Source organism: Pituophis catenifer, unplaced genomic scaffold (assembly GCF_029215685.1).
Source record: "Pituophis catenifer annectens isolate HBS135680 unplaced genomic scaffold, rPitCat1.0.hap2 SCAF_2, whole genome shotgun sequence".
NCBI classification, from domain to species: domain Eukaryota; kingdom Metazoa; phylum Chordata; class Lepidosauria; order Squamata; family Colubridae; genus Pituophis; species Pituophis catenifer.
Window position 1 is genome coordinate 238,025,109 of NW_027256882.1, and position 25,115 is coordinate 238,050,223.

The 25,115-nt window shown below is 36.0% G+C and overlaps 1 protein-coding gene across 1 annotated transcript in view; it reads left to right on the forward strand.

The window, feature by feature from the left end:
• Positions 1 to 1,457: 1,457 nt before the first annotated feature.
• Positions 1,458 to 25,115, forward strand: part of SYK (spleen associated tyrosine kinase) — a 28,364-nt gene continuing 4,706 nt past the window's right edge. The window contains exons 1-8 of the mRNA XM_070935668.1: positions 1,458 to 1,877; positions 4,975 to 5,135; positions 8,174 to 8,312; positions 11,328 to 11,415; positions 14,651 to 14,691; positions 16,323 to 16,391; positions 19,272 to 19,356; positions 23,787 to 23,964. Coding sequence (XP_070791769.1) covers positions 1,470 to 1,877; positions 4,975 to 5,135; positions 8,174 to 8,312; positions 11,328 to 11,415; positions 14,651 to 14,691; positions 16,323 to 16,391; positions 19,272 to 19,356; positions 23,787 to 23,964 — 1,169 coding nt within the window. The 5' untranslated portion in view covers positions 1,458 to 1,469. The remainder of the gene's footprint in view (positions 1,878 to 4,974; positions 5,136 to 8,173; positions 8,313 to 11,327; positions 11,416 to 14,650; positions 14,692 to 16,322; positions 16,392 to 19,271; positions 19,357 to 23,786; positions 23,965 to 25,115) is intronic.

The following is a 25,115-nucleotide window of genomic DNA, read 5'->3' on the forward strand; positions in this document are numbered from 1 at the left end:
GCACCAATATAGACAAACTGTTTGCTTGAATTTATATGCAAACCATTCACACTTCGGTGAATAAAGCTAAACTAGGAAGTTCTTGATTCAGAACTGATGTGCAGTTATGTACATGTACCTATAAACTTTTAAGGAAAGCACTCCTTCAGCCTGTATGCAATAGAAGGATGATGAAATATCTACATTATTGACATAGTTCTACATTATAGTCATTTTAGTTCAAATGCTTCTTTTTACCTGAGTTAACTCAGGGTAAGACCAAAGTTATTAAAACAAAATTATTTTTGGATTTTCACTTTATTGGGAATTAATTTGATGATCTAAAACATGTCAACAATTTTTAAAAATTATTTCCAGTTCAATGGAATGTTGAAAAGGAAAAAAAACCATAAAGGACTTGGGAAACTTTCAGCTAAATATGTATGAAAAAACCTGAAGCAAATGATGTGGGCAAAGAAGATGGCAAAAGAAGCATTGAGATAAGAAGTGGACCAGAGTTAGCCAGTAGTTTCAGTTAAAAAAGAAATTTAGTAATATTTTCCCAAATGCTTTTTCTGAGGAGATAGAAGAGCTGAAGGAAACTTCATGTTATATATTTGAATATATAGTTTAGATTTAACCATTTGAATGATAAGCAGATGATGGAAAAATAATTCAACACAAATGTTGCAATGTTTCATGTTTTTCATTGATTTGACAAAAACGGATTTCAGCTGGGATCCTTAAGAATGAAAAGGTTCTCCTATCTCCTAACCCCCTGTCAGGTTATCCTTAAACTGCTGGAATCTGTTTTTGCTCTTGGATACTTGCCCTACTCTAAGTCCCATCCCTCTTTTGACCAAGAGTCAAAAGGTATTATTAAAGAGTTAGAAGGCATTTCAGAAGCCACAGAATCAGGAGTGCTATTCAGCAGGTTCTGGAGAACTGGTAGCAGAAATTTTGAGTAGTTCGGAGAACCGGCAAATACCACCTCTGGCTGGCCCCAGACTGGGGTGGGAATGGAGATTTTGCAATATCCTTCCCTAAGGAGTGGGGAGGGATTGGAGATTTTGAAGTATCCTTCTCCTGCCATGCCCACCAAGCCACGCCCACCAAGCCACATCACACCCACCAGAACCAGTAGTAAAAAAATTTGAATTCCACCACTGCACAGAATGCTTTCTCTTTCGTGTTTATTTTCTGGCACTACATTGCTTACTCCTGTACTAGAGCATTATGAGCATATTGTTGGCAGCGAAATTATTGTTTCTCTTTGATTTTCATGATTATGATTCATTGATTATTTTTCAGCTCATGATCACATTGTGTACATTTCCATCTCCTGGTTTCAAATAAGATCATCGAGGTAGCATACAAAATAACATACACTTGTACAAAAGTGTCACTAACTTGTTTTTTTTTTTTTTAATTCTTTCTAGGTGTAATATAGCTTCAAAAGCAGATAAGCAAAGAGTAGTAGTGGGAGAAAAATGGCAAGTTATGATAATGTTAGCCACCTATCTTATTTTTTTGGCAACATCACACGTGAAGAAGCTGAAGATTACCTGTTGCATGGAGGACTAAACAACGGACTGTACTTACTGCGACAGAGCCGAAACTATCTGGGTGGTTTTGCTTTGTCTCTGGCAAACAGTGGAAAGGTTTATCATTATACCATTGAGAGGGAAATTAATGGCACTTATGCTATTACTGGAGGGAAATCCCACCGGAGTCCAGTGGAACTCATTGACTACCACTCAGATGAAATTGATGGTCTCGTGTGTTTACTCAGGAAACCATGTAATCGGCCACCAGGAGTGGAACCAAAAACAAGTCAGTTCGAGGACTTGAAGGAAAATCTAATCAAAGAATACGTTAAACAAACCTGGAATTTATGTGTAAGATTATTTTTTTTGGTCCTTTTATGTACGTCTATGGAGATTCTCAATCATCCAGGTCATAGTTGTCCCAAAGGTGCTTTTTCAAGAGGCAACTGGACTTTCTGTTTTTCCTTTGAAGACGTTTCACTTCTCATCCAAAAAGTTTCTTCAGCTCTGGAAGCTTCTTCTTCCTCAGAGCTGAAGAAGCTTCTTGGATGAGAAGCGAAACGTCTTCAAAGAAAAAACGGAAAGTCCAGTTGCCTCTTGAAAAAGCATCTTTAGGGTTCCTTTTCTGTAGTTTTTCTTCTTTTGCTTTTGGGAGGTTAGTGGCTATAGTTGGATAAGTTTCTAAGAGCATGTCATATATGTGGAGAAAGCCAGGATTTCCAATTTTTCTGGAGTTTGGGGAAATTGGAATTTGAAGTTGAATTTGAATTTGAATTTGAAATTCAATTGGAAATTGAAGTTGCTTCCTATACTGTATTTGTTCAGTATAGACATCCTCAGCTTAAACCGATCCATTTAGCAACCTTTTGAAGTTACAACAGCATTGAAAAAAGTGACTTATGACCAGTCCTCACATTCATGATTGTCACAGTATCCCACAATCACATGATCAAAATTCGGGTGCTTGACAACTGGCATATATATATGACAATTGCAGCACTCTGGAGTCATGTCATCATCATTCATGACATTCGTACCCAGCATCTGACAAACAAGTCAATGATGGAAACTGGGGTCTCTTAAAGACTGCACGATTCACTTAACAACTGCAGTAATTTGCTTAACAACATGGCAAAAAAGTCATAAAATCAGCTATGTCTCACTTAACAACCATCTTGCTTATCAGTGGAAATTCCAGTCTCAGTGTGGATTTAAGTGGAGGACTACCTTTACTTCTATTTTAGGACTTAAACTACACTTGACGTATTTTCCCACTATTTTAATTACATACCATTTTAACTACATACCATTTTAATTTCCATCATAAACTACATGCCATGGTTTCCCACCATTTTAAAGTGATACATGTATTTATCCCTTTAAAATAGTGGGGAACTCTGGCATGTATTTAAGCCATTTTGTTCTGAGCATTTTCTGTGAACTGCAAAAACAGGTCAGCTTGCCAGATACCCTCCTCTTGACATGTTGCTATCCTTTGTTCAACAAATAAGAAGTATAGTGATGCTTAAAAGTTTGTGAACCCGTTTGGATTTTCGGTATTTCTGCGTAAGTATGACCTATGATCTGATTTCCTCACAAATCCTAAAAATAGGTAAAGAAAACCCAATTAAACAAATGAGTTAAAAACAGTATACATATTCATTTATTTATTGAGGAAAATAATCCAAAACTACATATTTAAGTGGGGCAAAAGTAGGTGAACCTAATTTTGAAACTTGTGTGCAGAACATACCATATTTTAGGCCATACTTGGAAAGAAAAATTAAAAATTCAAAAGGTTTACAAACTTTAAAGCACCACTGAATGTAAAAGAGTAAGAAAAAACAAGAGGTGAACCAAAACCACAACTTGTAATAGCATGCTTGTTGTACTCCCTAATTAACATACCACTATTGCTGGGTGCAACATTTTTTCTTTTAATTTGAGAATGGATTTCAGAATACCTGGAATTTTCCAGTTATACATACATGTAATTCAATTTGTTATTTTGGAAACACTGATCATGTTATTTCTAGGCAACATTTATTCATATATTTTTTACTTTCAGATATATTGTGTTACTTTCCATGTTTCAAATTTGTTCTCATAAAAATATTCATGTTGGAACTGACTAAGATCCATCTTAGTCCAGCATTTCCTTTTTCACAGTGTCCAACCAGATGCCTCTGGACTGCTCACAAGATGGAGCCATACTCCTGTCTTTCTGATGCTTCTGTGCAGCTGGTATTTGGGACATGCTAAAATTCGTAACCCTTGATAGACTCTAATCTTCAGGATGTGCTAGAACATCTTCTGATAATACAATGTGCTTTGGATGTCCCAATTTCTATCCTGGGAAAGTCAGTACAGGTTCAGATATCGGTCCAACAGGTAGTTCTCAACTTACGACCACAGTTGGGATCAGAACCTCCATCACTAAGTGATGCAGTTGTTAAGTAAGTTGTACCCAATTTTACAACTTTTTTTCCTGCAGTCATTAACTGTATCACCACAGTTGTTAAGTGAATCCAAATTCCCCCATTGACTTTGCTTGTTGGAGGCCCGCTATGAAGGTTACAAATGGTGATCATGTGACACTGAGAAAGTGCAACTTTTATAAATATATGTCAGTTGCCAAGTGCCCGAATTTTGATCATGCAACCACAGAGGTGCTGCAATGTCATAACTATGAGGACTGGCTGTAAATCCATTTTTTTCAGCCCATCATAACTTTGAATGATCAATAAATGAATGGTTGTAAGTCAAAGACTATATATCTTCTACATCAGGGGTATCAAACTAGTGGTGTCACGTCATCATGTGACTTTTTGATGCATCTGGCCCATGGGCCGTGAGTTCTACAGCAAAAGCACAGGTACAAAGTATTAATTCAGTTTTTCTGTATTCATATTCTCTAGCATTCATTTCACTGCTTTGTCATCTAATCACCTAAACTGGTGAAGTTGGCTAATATCCAACTTTAAATATGAATTTCAAAATTCTTGTTTAATGATTTTGTAATTCATTTCTCAGTTATTTTAAATTTTATTTGTATTATTTATTATGACTTTACACCATCTCTACCAGGGTTTATATCACAATCATTTTCACAGTACTGCTTCTGCAGGCAGAAGTTAGAAAACACCACTTTTGGTAAGGGACAAGAAAAAAAAATGGACAGACTGCCCTTGCAGTGAGCCAATGATGGTTGAGAACAATATCATATTTTAAAATCCTTCAAAAAAGGATTAGTGGGGTAAATTTCTCTCAGGGCAAACCAAATATTCAGATGATCTCTAAAACTTATGCTTAAAGTTCTACACTCAGAAAGTTTATACTTTAAAATCTTAGTAAACGGCTCTGTTTATGTCAAAACCATTCATACATCAACTTCCATAATTAACTATATTATATTCTTATATTCTTTGCCCTCCGGTCAATTATATAGGGACATGCCCTTGAGCAAGCAATTATTAGTCAGAAACCACAACTGGAGAAACTGATCGCTACAACTGCACACTTGAAAATGCCCTGGTTCCATGGGATGATATCTCGGGAGGATTCAGAGCAACGCCTACTTCTGGGTACAAAGACCAACGGGAAATTTTTGTAAGTATACATTTTTTCCTACATGACTTAATGCTAAAAAAACAGAAGAAGTGTAGGAAAAATAATCAAAACAATCTTTTTAACCATTCCAACATTTCTTTTTAATGTTGGTCATTGCAGTTCCATTTACTTAAAACAGCATTCATGATTTCTTTACAGTGGCATGATCAGTTCTTTAAAGTATAAAGAACACCATGTCCACCAATTGTGAAGCTGGAAAAAACTTTTTTAATACACTATCACTGTCTCTAAAAATAAAATGAACAAATTAAAGGTAGGTGGTGGTTATAATCTCTGTAGCCAAATAGAAGGTCCAAATTTCAGTTAGTTCATAGTTCATTTGGTCATTGAATGTCAGAACTTGGATGAACAACTAGAGAACTCCCTCTGTTGCTCATTTTAAATTGAAAGATATTGAATTTGACAGATATTTCCATATTCTTTTCTCTAAAACTATAGTTAGGTTGCTGTGCTTTCTGACCATGTTTATACCATTTATACAATTTTTCAACGTAGATATTGTCCCATACATTATCATCTTTCTTCTTCTTTCATTCTGCAGTATTATTTTTAGATTAGTATTTCATACTTTGAACTCAGATCTAAAAGAATTGCCTTTCTTTTTGCTGTGCTATTTACAAATTTAAGCTTGACCTAAGAAAGGCCCTTCTGTGTCTAGAATTCTACAGCTAGCCTGATAGTTGCTGAAAACTCTTAAAGTCCAAACCATACCCAGGTTGAAGAAAACAGAAATAGACCAGTTTTCAGGAAAAGAAAAAAAGAAGACTTGGCCCAAAATGCTATAGCACAATCTCCCTTTTCAATTATTACCTGTGTTTTGGCTTGAAAGAAAAAATAATAAATTACCTAATAACTCTGAAGCAAATCTTACTTGTTGAGGATAATCAAGTGAAAAGTTACAGTTGATAGGTTTCATCTACCATTTAGAAAGCAGATTGCAGTAGCCCCAAGAGTTAGGCAACTATAAACCTACTGTGATCTTAATAGATCTCTAATAATTTACTAAATAAGTAACAGAGAAATATAATAAATAAGATAAGCTGCATAATATATGATTTCATTATAAAACTCTTTTCTAGTATCCTGAAAACCAGAACTAGATTGTGTGAAAGTCTAAATTCTGTAAAGACAGAAAAATGCTGTAATTTGCAGATAAAAATATTCTTATCTATTTGTATTTCCTGTCTTTTTTATTAGAACTAAACTATTTATAGGTTAATCAAAAAATACACAGAATGATAGTAAATCAGGAACTGGAATATACTAATCATTCATGGAAGCTTGGAAATAATGTATTAAGATCGGATCAGTTATATTTTTTTACAGATTGTGATCACAGAATGAGTATAAATCAGTACAGTTTTTTTCTAACTAGCCTTCATTTTTCCTTATTTTACAACTTTTAAAAATATAAACTTCACAGAACATGATTTGAGGGAGGAGGATAAGTAAAAATGAAACCAATTTGTATGATAGTCCTCCTTATCTGGTGTCATTCGGGTATATTAAAGCAATTTTCGCTCAAAGCATTTGAAAGGCATTAGATTGAGGTACAGTAGATTGCTATAAAACATCATGGTGTTACAGTCAGGATAAGACACTTTGTAGATATTAATATCTTTTCTTAGGGATTTTATAAAACTAAACAGATTCTTCTTGATAGATATATTCCCTATTGTGTGCCACTTACTCTCTTATAATCCCTTCTTTTCCAATCTCTCTGTTCTGCAAGAGAGGGAGGGAGGAATAGATCAGACATGGGAGAGATTGCCTAGAGAAATCATTTGTTTTTTTTCCTATTTTTCCTCCCACCCCAAATTTTTCATGGTTTCAGTGTCTACAAATGAACAATGCAATCCAGTCATGGAAGACAAACATCAAATTTACTATAACTCATAATACACTAAGAGAAAAATGATACGTTTTTCTCCTGGTATATTAGCCCAGTGGTGATTTCTAAAATAGGCATATATATTCAGAAATTTTTTGAAAATGTAAGAATCAAGTTGGAATGTTTTATCATATGTGATGGTCAATTTTTGTGGCAAATGATCAACTGCAGGATGAACCAAATTATAAATACTGACTTTCGTTTGCAGTTATTTTCCCGTTAGGTATTGCTAAATTTTACAGAAACATATAAAATAGATTGAACTGTCTTTACATATGATATTTGCTGCCAGGATATTTTGTAAATTACATTTCATTTTGTTGATAGCTTGCGGCCATATCTGAGATTTGGGTTCTCTTAAAATAAGTGTCCTTTAAACTAAGATGGTTTATTTTCAGTAGATAGATCTTTAAAATTTATTTTAAAATTATTTTTAATAATAATTAAACATAACAGTATTGAAACTGCTAAAGTATTAAAATGTCATGAAACTATCTTTATAATTGTTTTGATCCAATTCTAAATGGCTATATAAGGATAACATTTGAGATGTTTCTTTCAGTGGAATAAGTTCTGCTTTCATTTTAATTTTATTTTAACATTATTCTGCAAACTTTTCTGTGTAATTTGCAATTTCTGTTTCTTTTTTCTCCTTTTCCTTTTAAAATAAATTATTCATTCTTTAAAAAATCCCTCAGTCTGAACCACAATCATCCTTGTTTACCTACTGGTGGCAGGAGCAGTTAAAGATTGTAGTTTGGGCAATGTGTCCCAACCAGGGGTGAAATCTACTTACCTTCCTTACTGGTTCAGAAATGCACGTGCCGCACATCACATGCGCATGCAGACCCTCTGCGCATGTGCAGAAGGTAAAAAACACATTACTTACTGGTTAAAACCAGGAAGTAATGACACCCAGGCGGGTGGGTGGAGCCTCGCACCGCCATCGCTACTGGTTCTCCAAACCACCTGCCACAATCACTACCAGATTGCCCGATCCAGTCCGAACTGGGAGCATTTCACCCCTGGTCCCAGCATGTTTTGCCATGAATATTAAGTTAGATTTTCATAGACCTTCTTTTTATATAGACTATAATTTCCCTTTTATTCTTATTTTACTTTTTAGGATTCGGGAAAGAGATAACAGTGGATCCTATGCTCTTTGTTTACTCAATGAAGGCAAGGTAGCACATTATCGCATTGATAAAGACAAGAAAGGAAAGCTTTCAATACCAGCTGGAAAGAAATTTGATACTTTATGTCAGGTTTGTTGAATAGTATTCGCTTAACTATTTAACTTGTTTCCTGGTTGTTTACATATTTACGTTGCTGTAAGTGTCCATAGTTTTTAACAATATAATTATATTCATAGTTAGATTTATTGAACCCTTATGTATGTGTTGTGTGTGGTTGTGTGTATAAAATATGCCATGTTTAATATTGATTAAATTAACCTGTCCTATTAAGATAACCCAGCAAGTTTTGTGGCAGAGTAGATTCAGAAAGATATTTGTAATAATAGATCTATTACAGATCTATTATATTTAGATCTATAATGTATCTATTATATTCAGATCTATTTAGATCTTCATTTAAACCTAGATGAAAATAGCTATTGAAAAAAATCTAGGATTCCATTTCAGAATATGTCAAATATTTTCTGTATCTTGAGTGAGTTTCAGTTATAAAATGTCTCAAAAGAGAGACTACCTTGGAAAATTTTAATCTTGGAAAGGAAGCAAACAATTGCAATAAACAAACAATTTTTTTTTTGAAAAAAATTATTTAAAACATTAGACAAGACTATACACAAAAACTTGCATAGAAGGAAAAAACAAAACAAACATATATGTAAATTGTCATCCCTAGTTGAATACTGATAAATATATTTGAAAGATAATAATTCTTGCCTTTATATATTTTTAAGTGTTTTAATCATTGTGACATTATTTTAATTGTTGGATGAACTTCACCCAGATTCACATTCAATGAGATGGATAGCCCTATCTCATACCACCTATATAACATTGTAGAGCAAGGGTGTCAAACTCGATTTCATTGAAGGCCGCATCAGTGTTGTGTTTGACCTTGGAGGGCAGGGGATAGGCATAGCTGGGGGTGGCGGTGGCCATGCTAAGCATGGCCAGCTCAACGTCACTCGTGTCAGGGCACCTGTAGTGGCCAAATACTAAGGCAGGATTTCCCCGAGACCCTACCTCACATTCATTATAATTTCCTTCCTTCCTTTTCTTCCTTCTTTCTTCTCCCTTCTTCTTCCTTCTCCTCTTTCCTTATTTTTCCTTCCTTGCTCTCTTCCCATCTTACCTTCTTTTTCTTTCCTTTTTCCCTTTCTCCTTTTCTGTCCCTTCTTGCATGCTCAAATGCAAAAGGGGAACATTGTTTTGTTTTTAGGTTTTTTATAGGCCTCTGCCAGCGAAAACAGAGCCCGGGGGGCCATGTGTGCCCCCCGCACCCCATTTTTGGCCATGACAACCTCCTGCAGCCCTCTGCCACAACGGAGCTCCGTTTTCATTGGCAGAGGCACTGCAGACTCTTCCTTTGCTGTTTCTAGACCGGCCCTGCAGGGCCTTGAGTTTGACACCCCTGTTTTACAGTGAATTCCTTTTAGTTTGTATACTAAAACTTTACTCATATTTCTTGTTGATGGAAAAGGACAGTTAGAATTGTTAGAATAAATAAATTGTGCATTGTGACATCACAACACAAACTATGTAACTTACACACCAATTTCAGGAAACGTTTGATAAGTGAGGATTTGTATTCTGACATCATGATGGACCATTAATCAGTTTTGCATCACAATACGTTGTACTGGATTTTTATGAATAATTTTAGAAGTGGGATGAACTGTTAATTTTACTGCATTTTGACTGCATGAAAATGAAAATCCTTAATATGGATTTCTCAAATTTTATTTATGACTTTTAATGTCATTCATATACTGATAAAAAAAATCTCTCATATCACCTATATAACATTGTAGAGTGAATTCCTTTTAGTTTGTATACTAAAACTTTACTCATATTTCTTGTTGATGGAAAAGGACAGTTAAAAAGAGAGAGGCAATTATTTTTAATTGTGCCATAAATGTTGTACAGGTAGTCCTCAATTTATGATCACAATTGAACCCAAAATCTATGTTGCTAAGTGACAAATTTGTTAAGTGAGTTTTGCCCCATTTTACTGCAGTTGTTAAATTAGTAACATGGCTGTTAAGTGAATCAGATTTCCTCATTGATTGGACTTATCAGAAGGTCGGAAAAAGATGATCACATAACCCCGGGACACTGCAACGGTCATAAATGTGAGTCAGTTGTTAAGCAGCTGAATGTAAATCACATGAGTTTGGGATTGCTGCAACGGTCATAAGTGTGAAAAATGATCATAAGTCACTTTTTTTCAATGTTGTAACTTTGAACGGTCACTAAGTGAACTGTTGTAAGTTGAGGACTACCTGAACTACTATTCTGTCTGCAGAAAACTGGGTTAAAAGTGTGGTAGACAAGCCAAATTTTTACTTTCTCTGGGCAGTTTGTTTTTAAATACACAGTTCTTCAATGATACTAGAAGTTTATTTTGATCAAACATACAAAATGTACAGCAATTTGGTCCATACAATCTAATTTTCTAATGCTTATATACTTATATTCTTTTACCATATGAGATAGTTTGCATATTAGCAAATAAATATGATGTTGCCTCATCATATTTCTAATCTTGGGGTATACAAGTTTAATGTCTGCAGATATCTATTTAAGTCAATGGTTGGTGAAAAAGAAGAACACATACGTAGCTCCACAAAGCTATTTAAATTTTATTATGAGAGTTAAATCTCACATACTTCAGAAGAAAACAGTCTGCTATCACATAGTTATCAAAACAAGATTGGTGAAAATTGGATCTCGTGCTCCAAGAAGAAGCCAAGTAGCCCATTAAAAAGAATGAACAATATAACATAAAGAAAAGGTTTGAATAGTTGTTCTATAAATGGCCCTTGTACTTGAAATGCTGCAATTTTTTTATGATAGCTTTCTAATTTTAATAAAATTACTTATCAGAAGTTCTTACATTCTTATGAAATTGCCAAGTTATTTCCAGTCCTGTTTGTTCACTGAAACCTGATGTTTATGTGCAGTATTAAGTAGAAATTATAATCCAAAATTTTAGTTGTGGGATAGAACTAAACGTTTAATAGCTTGTGCATGCATTTGTTTTCATTTAATTGCTGCTACCGGTATTTTATTTTATCCAAATGACAGCTAGTGGAACATTATTCCTACAAAGCAGATGGACTTCTAAGAATAATCACAGAGCCAGTTAAAGATCCAAATTTTCAGTCAAGAAATAGTAAGTGACTTACATTTTTAAAATATGGAAGTCAAATCCATACACTGTGTGCATTACTAACATCTGATTATGTCAAGAAGATGAAGAAAATTCCTAGTAATAAAATTAAAAGTACCCTAACAATGTCATTATTGGCAAAATTAACTTAATTTTTCTGAAATACAGTTTCTTAAAAAAAGATAATAAGTATCTATTGCAGGAGTGTCAAACTATTGCAGGATTTCATTGAGGGCCGCAAAAGGGCTGACCTCACAGGGGTGACCGGGTGGGTGTGGCCAGCTTGATGCCGCTCACTGGGCGTGGCCGATTTGAGATGGCTGGGTCGGCATGGAACAAGTCATACCTGCTAACTTGATGTGGGGACAATTTTGTGCCCCACAAGCTCCTCGCCTCCCCAAATTGCTGGCAGCCAAGTGTGTGCATGCGCGCACACACATACACACATTCCAGGTTTAGGGACTTTCATCCACATAGGAAGGAGAGGACCTTCTCCCTAAGCCCAGACATGATTGGCAGTTTGTAAACTCAGATGTGGATAAAAGTCTCCAAGCTTGGAATGGTGTGTATGTGTGCGTGTGTGTGTGTGCTTGTGCACAGCATGCCAAAAGAGGCGTTCTTCTCCCAATCCCAGACATTGTTGGCATTGCACCCTCCCCGCAAAGGAGGAGGCAGAGTACGCCGCTGCTGTGTGTAGAAACATAGAGGAGAAAATTTGCAGGAAGCAGTTTCCTCCAAGTCCAACTTCTGCCTTGACAGATCTCTGGAGAGCAAGAGGAGGTGGCAGGGGAGCAGTGCTCCCTGGTCCTGCGTTAGGGAGGCTGGTCCTTCTCGAAAGGGAATCCCTGTTTCCAATTATGAGTGGTAAAGATGCTAGCTTGTTTGGGCAGTTTTTTCTCATGCTGCTCCCCCACCATCCACTCCTCCTCTCCATGGCAGCTCCCACTCCACTCCACTCCACTCCACTCCACTCCACTCCACTCAAGATCTTTCATGGCAGAGGTTGGACTTGGAGGAAACTGCTTCCTGCAAAATTTCACTGCATCAGCATTATGGTTGCCCTCAAAGGGCCAGTTGCATGTAATTGTTGATTGTATCATATTAGTTCAGGAGTGTATTAACGTGGGACGAACAGGATTAACATTTTAAATATGAACAAATATTTCAAATAAATCTGCAAAAACAAATTTAAAAGAAACAAACATAAGCTTTGAATATGCAAAAATAAATTTAAAACAAAGAAAAAAACAAGCTTTTTAGTTCTCTCTCTCTCATGTTGTTTTGTCCGAGCCGGATGCTTGGCATCTTTTATTGGCTACAAGTTCATCCATGTTTGGAGTTAGGTTCTGAGCTGTGGAAGCTCTCAGGATAGAGTGGGGGTGTGAATCAGTGTGAACCCTTCTGTGTGCACTCTTTCATCATGGAGAAACGTTGCTCACACAGGTATGTACTTCCAAACATGCACATCATTCAAGCTGCTTGTAGGTGGAGTTGGCGAATTGTTTCAGGTATGAACCTGATGAATTGTGGATGGAGGAAAAAATCAGCAATCCACCATCATTCTGAAGTTGGTCTAGCAGCCACAAGGGCTACTCAATCTCTCTAGTTAAGCTATCTTCATTTCTGATCAGATTCTGATCTTTTCAGGGCTGCCTTTCAATGTCTCTGATTGTAGGGGGAAAAACCCAAGACACAATCTAGCTTTCCCAAATAGGAAACAAGGAACCACCGTCTCCATCTTTTCCCAACATCCAAGAAGCCAAATATCTATCCAAAATTTAGCTTTCTCGGGCAATGCTGGTTAAATCCCTCGGGGCCTTCTTGTGGGTCTGTCTTTTGGGGGGGGGAGACCCAAAGCATCCCTCCATTGACTTCCAGACATTTTCCACAAAGCCTTGGAGCATGGTGTGCTTTGGGGGCCTAGGGGATGGGGGCTCATGGGACAGGATGCCCATCAGGTGTTCAGTGCCAATGGTTTAACGTGTGTAGTGTGCCAATGAAGGGTTTTGGGCCTTTGGGCAGTGTCTCCTGTACCCTAGTGATATCAGGGTACCTCATCACCTTTGAGTGATATCCTCCAGTTTAAGTGCCTTTAAAATGGTAGGCAAATTCCCAATGGATAGTAGAGTTTGGCATGAAGGTACTGTCTGAATCAGAATATAAATTGTAGTAACTTTTATTTCTATTACAAGATCTATTGTAGTATTTTATGTGTAATATAAAATTACAATAGATACAATTCAAATCACATTGTTCTTTATCACAACAGTGTATTGCATCTAATTTTGTAAATTAAAATCTAACGGGCCTAAAAATTTCAACTGACTAATATCATGTAATACCTGATTAAAAACCGTAATACCCTTACAGTTTCCAGGATGGCCCTGTGGGCCGGATCCAACCCCATCACAGGCTGGATCTAGCCCATGGGCCTTGAGTGTGACATCCCTGATCTATTGCATCAATTATAGAAACATAATTTTCTCTCAGTTTGGAGTGGTGAGATATGGTGGAGGGGTGTATGTATGGTGGAGGGACACTTATGTACCGATATGTGATCCATTCCATCTCCAAAATGAAATTGGATCAGATATGAATGCCATATTCTTGTAAACGAGTGTGCAAATATTTCAAAGAATTTTTTGCCTAGTACATGACACTAATGAAGTGTGACTCCCATAAATATTGCCGTTAAAGTGAGCTCTGGATAATTTGGCTGCTTTCAGATTGTAGATCTATGTTACTAAAACCAAACTTTCACTGTGAGGGCTGGTAAAACAAAGCTTCACTATCATACAAAACTACATTTTTCTTGATTTATAATAAACTGTAGTTAGTTTACACATCAGAAAAACCTGACTTCATAAAGTTTCTATCTACCTGGGGCCAATTTTAGGGAGAGTTACATTACATTTTGCTCCCAATTTTATCTTTTGCTGATGAACTAGTAATGAGGCTCTTCTACTTTTCAGCCTGATGAAAAACCTTCCAGTAAATTGCAAAAGTACAAGATCCTCTTGAGTAGCAGACAAAAGTTTATACATAACCTTTTCTATTCCAGAAAATTATGTTCCAGGATCAATTCACATGTGCTCATTTGTTTACTTTCATTTTTTTTAAATGGGAACTGAATTTGTCTTTGTATGGAGGTAAAGTCTGTCTTTGCTCCTTGAAGCTAATCTTAATAATAAGTCACAACTGATATTTTTATAGTAATTGATATATTTTTTTACCTTAGATTCATTACCCACCAAACTTTCTAAGCCTCGCAACTCCACGGTAAGAAAATCTACTGTTGAAAACCAGTAATATCTTAAATAATATAATATATAAAATAATATAAAGTCTGGCAATATTTAAGTATTTTGTGTGACTTATATATTTATTCTTGCTGAATAGTGAATTAAAATAATCAATATAAATGAATTGAATCAAAAATAGGTTGCAAATTACCTTTTTATGCATTTTCATAAATATGTTTGTTGTTGTTTTTAAATTTTACATAATATTAATTTGTTAAAAGGCAACTATAGTACCAGTGATTACTGAATATTCATATATGAGTTTTTATCTGGTACAAATAAAATATTAGCTATCATTTTTCAAATTTTGAAACACTAATTCTGTTTTCAGAATAACTAATGAAATAAGTAGTTTTAGATATATTTGTTTTCTCTGAAAGCAAGTGCATATAGGATTTAAATGCATTAGAAGCAGAAAGTATAATTGGAGAACATGAAATAAAATAATGGGGACTATGTTTAAAAGAAATACTATATGTGACAAAGTTACAGAGATTTATATAAGATATTTGAAAAAGTGGAGAAAATAATAAGCACAATCCAATAAGGCTTTTGGTCCCAAACATTAAACATTATTGGAAATTCCTGTCCTAGTTTGTAAGACTAGATTTTATATTTTCCATTCACTTCATGCTAGAACAAGCATGTAAGTGAAAGTGATTGTTTTAAACTTGTTTGCACTAGTTAAAATACTCTAATCTCTTATGTTAGACATAATCTATTAATTGTGATAAGTCACGTGACCAGTTGGTAAATCTGATCATTGTGCCTTATAAATTGATGCTTTATGGTTTAGCTTGATACCAACCAATTATGCTTATCTGCAAACATTTTTAACAAACCAGGGCTTAAATTTGTGTATCGATGGCTACTTGTGATAGATTTGTGAAGCAGTTACCCAAGTACCTACACCCGGAAGGGAATTAATAAGTATCATAAATTCCTCTGGAAGAATCTCCAAAAACTGTGGTTTCACAGAAGCTATTTATATGTATATTTCCATAAATGTATTAATTAGACCAAAATGATCAAACTTTTTCTTAATGGATTAGATGAGGATAGTGTATGTTATGAATAAATTAAATTCCATTTCCAATATTCAAATATACATAAAACAAATTATATCATTGGGGAAAAGAAATAAAAAATTGAAGTTTTCCAACCAACAAAATTTCTTAATATCTCCCATATTATTGCTAAATATATCATCATAAGGCTGTATGTCCCAGCCTTATGACCTTTACTAGCAACAGAGCAAGCTGACTACAAAGCCAAAAGTTCTAATTAAAAATGCAACCATTGTCATGAAATCCAGAATTGTTTCTACTTATAGTAGGCCATTGTAATCAATAAACCTGCAAATGAATAATTTAAGATCTATTTATTTTAGTGGATCTCTTTTAAAATAAATCAAAGTTTGAATTTAGCCAGTGTTTTGATGGAAGCAAACATCCACTTAACTTTAAAAACCACTGATTATAATGTACATCACAAAATATGCTATACTTAGAACAGACCTATTGTAAATGACTAAAAAAAATAGATATGGATTTTTCACATTTTCTTCATACATTTATTTATTCTTTTGATATCCTTTATGGTTTCTAGACTTGGTCAACAGGTGGACTTATCACCAGAATCAAATCATACACTTTTCCAAAGCCAGGAACCCAAAAGGTGCAATTAAACACAGTTTTGTTAAGTCCTACCCTACATTTAAAAATTATCTTCATTTTGCTGATTTACAAACCTGTTTGTAGTTTATTCTGCTTCTTGTTGCTAATCTCTGAGCATCTAGCACCTTTCTTCAGCTTTTACTTCTTAATTTATATAATTAACCCATGGCTATTTTATACTTGGGCTTGCATTTTATTTGTTTTGAAATACAACAATCATTTGTTTTATAATAATTATGTTGGTTAGAAAGGAAATAAATATTTTACAAGCAGGTCTAATTTCTGAAACATCAGGCAGCCTAAATTTACTGGGCTCCCATTGCAATGCATTGTTCTCCTCTGAGAAGTAATTTTAGCTTGACTGGAGTGAGTGTGAGTGCAGGGCTTAATAGACCAACTCCCATCTCAACCACTTAGAGATGCCCAAGAAGAGAACAAACATATTAGATAAGAGCACTGTGATCTTGGCTAGGTTGCTTGGGTGGCCATCAGGAGTAGAAACAGTTACAGAAAAGGTCATTGAATAAGTGCTCAAACCTAAGTTAGCAGTCAGATAGACTGCATGCTCCAGATTCAGTAGGAGAAATGCAACTTCCTTCAAAGCTACTTGTGAGGAGATCATGACCCAGACTTTATGAATCCCTTGCCTACATAATTCAAAGCATTACACTAATTTCTGCTACTTACCTCCAAAACTATAACTGTGCTGGTGCTATTGAGTGTTTTGAGTGCCATTTTGTAACCTCTTTCAAGGCCTTCCAGCTTCCTAGTCCAATGCAAATTCCTATATGATATACAATAAACAAAATGGTTCATGGATCTCATTGTGCTACAGAAACTCTTCTAATAGAAAAGGGTTAGAAAGATTTTATTAGAGTATTAAATATGTTGATGAGTCTAAAACAAACATAAATATTGTATTTATTCACAGCCTATTATGACAATGAGTTTTAGGCATTTTACATAAATGTTAGATGTAGAGGCCTGATTTACAAAACAGATTTACAAACGGTTGTTTCTTTTCCTATCACAGGGTCATACTCACCTCTTCATAACTAAATAGGGAAAAGTTAATTAATTTTGCCTCTCTCCTTAATTGTGTTAAAGTCTCGTACGAATAAGTTTCATATTTAAAAGTAATTCTCCAATGTTATCAATCAATTTAGTTCTGTCTTTAGCAATGGGGAACTGAGAGTGTTGAAACTGACAGAACTAAATTAATTAATAACATTAGAGAATTACTTTGTGCTTTGGAGAAGACAGGAACATTAAGTGATCAGTCCTCTTACCTATCTCTGTTTTTCTCTGTTTCTCTTACATTTTTCTAGAACAGGGGTGTCAAACTCGATTTCATTGAGGGCCACATCAGGGCTGTGTTTGACCTCAGGGGGCTGGGAGGTCATGGCTAGGAGGCATGGCCAGCTCAATGTCACTCATGTTAGGGGCACCTGTGGTGGTCCAAGCACTGTGCCAGTGAAAATGGAGTTCAGGAAGGCTGGGTATGGCCCTCCCGAGCTCCGTTTTCACTGGCAGAGGCACCACGGGCCAGTCCTTCACTGTTTCCAGAGCAGCCCCACGGGCCAGATCTAAACAACCCTGTTCTAGCAGATATAAGTACTTACATAGTGTATGTACTGTGAAATTCATAGGCATCTATTAATTACTACTGATTCCCTTTAAAAGGTTCAGCACCAGTAACAATTATTTTCCTTTTCTGTGGCATATATAACAAATAAAACTATTTATAAGTGATCTAGTATCAGCAGATTTTATGTTAAAAGCATTTGTAACTGAACTTCCATTCTTTCCTTGAAAAGTGATGCCGAAATAGTACTCAGGATTCCAATTGCCATCATAGAGGCAGCTCTAAATCTATGTTACTTTGTAAATATTTATGAAGTAATACATTTTATTTATAAACAAGCATATCAGGTTGCTAGTTGTCTTTTTTTTTTTTAAAAAAAAGATACTTAAATTGTTTTGCTAGCAATACAATTTCTTTGTAGCTTAGTTTTTTAAATCAAATTTATCTCAAAACCTTCCACTTTCTTGGAATATCAGTTTTTGTGAAACTTCTACAATTTAACTGGAAGCATGTTAAAATTGAATTTACAGATAAAGTGATAAAAACAATTAAAAATATTAGCAAAATGCTGTTATTGCTGTAATATAGAGTTACAACTAGTATATTCAATCTCTGTGTTATCTATATAGACAACTATCTATTGCATCATGTTTATCCTCATACATCTATATTTATCAGTTTTCTAGTGTTCCAAGCAAGTTTAATGTGTTATTCAGCTTTCCATTTTTATTGACTTGCATTAAAAAAGCATAGATCAATGGTTGGGAAAAGCAATAAGAGATATTTAGAGATAAGTTCATCCAATTGGCCTAAGTTATCCGTGTTAGTTTCAAATAATGCTAGACCAGTAGATTACATTTATTTCCCAAATTACTGCTTCAAAGTCCATGCACTTTTGAAGAATAGTTTATAAAATGAAAAATAGCAGTGAAAATATAAAGTATATTAGAAGAAAAACACTGAGCAGTTCTTGTTTCAGGATTCCAAAATAGGGATTCCAAAATAGGATCTGTAGTTGTCTAATTGAAATATAAAACTGTTATTTAATTCCTTCTTTAGGAAGGTATTTAAAATATTTGCAGAAATCTTTATGCTTTTGCATTGTAAGTCTTACTTTACTGCCAAATATAAGCAACAAATAACTTTTCAAAAATTTAGGTAAGATTTACTCTCTTTCTTTAACTCCGCTTGCACATTGTTTTTGCTTAATGTTTGTCATGTAATTTTCTTCTTAATGTTGTCCCTCTCTTTGACCCCAAATGATTGAAATAAAAAATATATATCTTTTTATCATAGCCCTCTTTCTCTGTTCGTGGCCAGAGAGATGATTCTGCACTACTTGCAATGATTAACAATTATGCGCCCTCATGGGCAAAACGAGGTGCGTAATGATATTGTGTCATTTCTGATAATGTCTAAAATACAGCAGTGAAGAAAATCAACTATTCACAAGTTCAAAGTGCTTATTTATTTTACTACAAGTGAAATCACTTCTTCAGGTCTCACAATGGCCTATGACTTATGCATACTGATTGAGATATATTGGTGCTTTGTAAAACTGTGGACCAGACTTCTCCAATATTTCTCTAACCTGGTGCCCAGAAAAATGCTGGACTGTCATTTATTTATTTATGCAGTTTATATAGTCATCCAGCTATCCAATAAACTCTGGGAAGTGGGTCAGATAAAAGCAAAGAATTCCATTATAGTCCAAAAACATATAAACTGTACTGAGGCCTAACAAAGCTATAAACCCACTAACTGCATATATCCATGACATAGCTCCAATGCTGACAACTGTGCTATCCTGCGCGCGTGCGCACACACACACAACTGTGGTTTAGTGGATTTATTAATATTCCCCAGCAACTCTCTTCACTAAAACCCAGAACTGTCCTAATTAAGTCCAGCCACAAGTAGACCAAAGCTAGTCCACAGAGCAATGGCCAATGAGTCCACAAGGCATTTGAAAGTTTCTCAATCAAAATAAACTCACAGTTCACGAGGCAAGAAAAGTCCAGAGTTCACAAGGCACAATCCAAGTCAAGGTATGGTGTCAATCCAAAACAAGGCAAGAATCACAGCAACAAGAAAACACACAGCTAGAAAATGAACACGTTGTTCCCAGCATCACTTCCATCTGCCTGCTGTGTTAAAAAGCTAACTTCTGGTGCAACTGATCAAGAAGAGCGAGGCATTCTCCTCGAGAGTAATCTGGCTGACTTTTTCTGCTCCTGCCTTTTCTCTACCCTACGTGTTCTTGGATCAAGTGCAGAAGGCAGTTCCTCTTCCTCATCACTGACTGGCTGCAGCTGCATGTTTTCTCCACCTGAAGCCTAAAGGCTATCCTGCTGCAGGTGTCCTTGAGCTAAATCCTTCTCAGACAACTGCTTGGAGCCATTAACCAACTGCCTTCCAGATGTGCCTGGAACTGGTTCATCTTCCTCTGAACTGACATCTGGAAAGAGATCTGGGGAAGCATCCAGGGAGTCATCACAACAACCCAACCCCAGTTGTATTGGGGTTGGGTTGAATTGTATTGTGGTGGTGGTGGGTACACTGAGGGAGCTAAACTAATCTCATTGCACATATGTTGTGCACTGACAATAAAGATTTGAATCTGAATTTGAATCAGGTCTTCACGACCTTTTGAAAGGGCAGCAATTAGGAGCAGTCATAGCCAACACAGCCTATTGAATGTTCTGTTCTTACTTTTTGCTAACTGGTATAAAAGCTTCCTTACATTTTGTATCTGGCATTTCCCTTTCCAGTAGAGTCTAAAAGGGACTCTAGCCTCAATATATAATCCAAATAATTTTCTATGGTTATAAATTTATTTGATCAAAAAATGCACTTGCTCTTTAATTTGGAATCTGAGAAAAAGGCTTTGTTTTGCCTATCTGTCTTTCTATTCCAAATTATTTTGTAACACTGGTTGGAAACCACACACACACTTTTGTAGTTGTCTTTAATACATGTTCAAACAAGTGAATATATTTTTCTCTCTCTCTTGAATTAAAAAGTTTGTATGTGGAAATAAAGTCAGCGACATAACAACAGAAAGACCATAATTGGGATAATATATAACACAAATGTATTTTCAGAAAATTTATCTAAGAAATCCTTGGCTTGTTTGTCAGAAAACAGATAAGTCCAGAGTTTAGGTGCTCTTGATGAAGAGTCCTTTCCTTCTAAGGATTAATGTTGCCTGTTTTCATAAAGTTTGAAACTGTATGTCAGGATTGTCAAAACTGAAAGGCAGCCTTGAAAATATCAGAATCTAATCAGAAATGGAGATAGTTTAACTAGAGAGGTTGAGTAGCCCTTGTGGTTGCTAGACCAGCTTCCGAGTGATGGTGGATTGCTGATTTTTTTCTTCCATCCATCCAGGAGCTCTCCTATATAAAATGTATAATCTCAATTGTATCAAAGGGCTGCAGGCATTTCCGGACTCGCAGCATCCTACTGAACCTCAGGAGCACTCGCAACTGCTTGTCTCAAGCAGCACCTTGGACTTTGAGTTTTCTGTGCAGTCTTATACGCCATATAGACAAATCTGCTGTGAATACCTGTGTGCTGATATTTAAACCCCCAAAAATGGCCAAATGGAAAGTGGCCTTTGAAAACAGGTGTTTTCAAAATGAGGGAGACAGTGTACCTGTTTGCTGACATTGAAATAAGGCCGTGTGCCTTGTTTGCGGAGCTATTGTGGCTGTATTTAAATTGATGGCACTATGAGACAAAACATCAGGACAATTACAAAAACGTGGACATACACCAGAAGCTAAAGAAGGTGGAAGAGTTGAAAAAGAGTCTGATATCATGGCAGCACATTTCACAAAAGCAAAGTCACAAAGTGAAGCTGCTGTGAAAGCTAGTTTTATAGTGGCACTGTGCTAAACCTTCAGTTTCAGGGATGGGCCCGTGATCACGGACATGTATGATGCAGTGAGAGCCTTTCGAGTAAAGCTGCGACTGTGGAAGACTCAGATGTAGCAAACTTGAGTCACTTTCCCTGTTGCCAAACACTCATCAGCCAAGTCATCACCGCTGTGTTCTCAGATGCTCATTTTGCCGATAAACTGAGCACACTTCAAATGGAGTTTCCACGTCGCTTTGTTGCTTTTGAAGCACAGACATTCAATTTTGGGCAGCTCAGCAATCCATTTGCAGTTGACGCCTGTAAGCATGCAGATGGAGCTGATAGAACTCCAATGTAACACCATACTTAAGGCAAAATATGATTCTGTAGGGCCCACACAATTCACAAGGTTCATCCCTGAAACGATTCCCCAACTCCACCTACAAGCTGCTTGAATGCTGTGCATGTTTGGAAATATATACCTGTGTGAGCAACTTTTCTCTTAAGATGAGGGTGAACAAAAGCGCGCACAGAAGTGTTCTCACCGATGCACACCTCCACTCTATCCTGAGAGTTTCCACAGCTCAGAACCTAACTCCAAACATGGATGAACTTGTAGCCAATAAAAGATGCCAAGCATCCGGCTCGGACAAAACAGCATGAGAGAGAGAAAGAACTAAAAAAACTTAGTTTTTTTCTTTGTTTTAAATTTGTTTTTGCAGATTTATTTGAAATATTTGTTCATATTTGAAATGTTAATCCTGTTCGTCCCACGTTAATACACTCCTGAACTAATATGATACAATCAACAATTACATGCAACTGGCCCTTTGAGGGCAACCATAATGCTGATGCAGTGAAATTTTGCAGGAAGCAGTTTCCTCCAAGTCCAACCTCAGCCTTGAAAGATCTCTGGAGTGGAATGGAGTGGAGAGCTGCCATAGAGAGAAGGAGGGGATGGTGGGAGAGCAGCATGAGGGAAAGCTGTCCCAACAAGCTAGCATCCTTACCACTCATAATTGGAAACAGGGATTCCCTTTCAAGAAGGGCCAGCCTCCCTCATGCAGGACCAGAGAGCACTGCTTCCCTGCCGCCTCCTCTTGTTCTCCAGAGATCTGTCACGGCAGAAGTTGGACTCGGAGGAAACTGCTTCCTGCAAACTTTCTCCTCTATGTTTCTACACACAGCAGTGGCGTCCTCCGCCTCCTCCTTTGCTGGGAGGGTGCACCAGACAGGCAAATGCCAATGGTGTCTTGGATTGGGAGAAGAACATCTCCTTTGGCATGCTGTGCACGTGCGCACACACACAAACACCATTTCAAGCTTGGAGACTTTTATCCACATCGGAGCATACAAACTGCCAATCATGCCTGGGCTTAGGAAGAAGGCCTTCTCCTTCCTATGTGGATAAAAGTCCCCAAACCTGGAATGCACTTGGCTGCCAGCAATTTGGGGAGGCGAGGAACTTTGTGTGGCATCAAAGTGTCCCCACATCAAGTTAGCTGGTATGACTTTTTCCATCCCAACCCAACCATCGTGAGTCAGCCACGCCCAGTGAGCGGCATCAAGCTGGCCATGCCCATCCAGTCAGTCACACCCAGTGAGCAGCGTCAAGCTGGCCACACCTACCCAGTCAGCCACGCCCACCCAGCCGCCTAAATCAACCACAGCCCTGATGCAGCCCTCAATGAAATCGAGTTTGACACCCCTGCTGTATGTGATTCATTAAGATGTACAAAAGCAAATGAGAACCTTATGCATAAAATAGCATAGTAATAAAAGCATTATAGTTCAATACCAAAGTTCAAACTAAAATATAATTATGATTGTTTGAAAAGATGTGTCTCATTTTGAGCTAATATTATAAAGTTAATATTTTAAATTCAATCAGTAAGGACAGATTACAAAGGAGTGTTGTAATAAAATAAGATATGCTGTTCATTTAACAGGTGAACAAAGGGAACCTTTGCCTATGGATACAGAAGTTTATGAAAGTCCATATGCAGATCCAGAAGAAGTAAAAGCTAAAAATGTCACCCTTGACCGAAATTTACTGACTTTGGAAGAAAAAGAACTTGGTTCTGGTAATTTTGGTACTGTAAAAAAAGGCACTTATGAAATGAAAAAGTAGGTTATTGTTCCTCATCTTTATGCTTTTAGTATCCTTTTCTTTGATTTTGATACTGTTATTACAGTAATTATTAGAAAAAAATTGTATGAGACCCTTTAACAGAATTAAAAGTTAACTCGGTTCAATTAAATGAATATTGTTCATTTGCTATAGCCTTCCAAAACACTTGATAATTTAAAATGAATAGAGAGTTGTTCCCATAAAACAATAGTAATTGCTTTAACTACATTAACTCTCAAGTCACACATATTTGCACTGGATTCCAGTTGTATAACAAAAATCTAGCATGTTACTTTTAAACCAAAGACACTATTATCTCCTAGCTCAGTCAGAAGTCCCCTTAAGTTCAATAATTGCCTACCGAATTTCAGTTGAATCTTCCTTATGAATATGGATATAATTGTATCTTTAAAATTCAGTTTTCTGTATGTTTACAACTGAATCTTTAAAATTCAGTTTTCTGTACGTTAAAATTTTATTTTATTTTATTGTTTATGATTATTTATTTTTTGTAACAAAACAATTTAATTTGAAAAAAAGTACAAACTAAAAAAAAAAGAAAAATTTAATATTTTATACTTATCAATAGTCACTGATTTACCAATGAATTCACTACTATAACATGAATAGTTCAAAATATTATTGTAAGATATCACAGAACCTGTGCTATATTGTTGCATCCTTTGATTGGTAGAAAATAATCTCTCTTGCATTTTTCAAAACAGATTGGTCACACATTTCTGACAACCATTCTTTGACAGATTCCTATTTCTTAACATAATTGTTTTGCAACCCATCACCACCCCCATGCTCAATACAAGCACAATTCTTGATAAACAGCCAAATTCCAAAGCTTCAACATGATATTAACATATTTTTAACATTTAAAGATGTTCCCATAAATCTATTAATATGCATTAATTCACTATCCCCTAAAAGATACTAAATGATCACCTTACTATATAATATAAGTCAATATGGGTCAAATACTATATCATATGGATCAAAAATCGCATTGGGCCAAGTTTTTACCAAGCCACCTCTTGGTAAAATGAAAATATAGTCAAATATTATCTCTTATAAGTTTGGCAATTATTAACTATTTCCTTTGTGCTATTTTCCATGGCAAGTTCTTGAAACAACATGT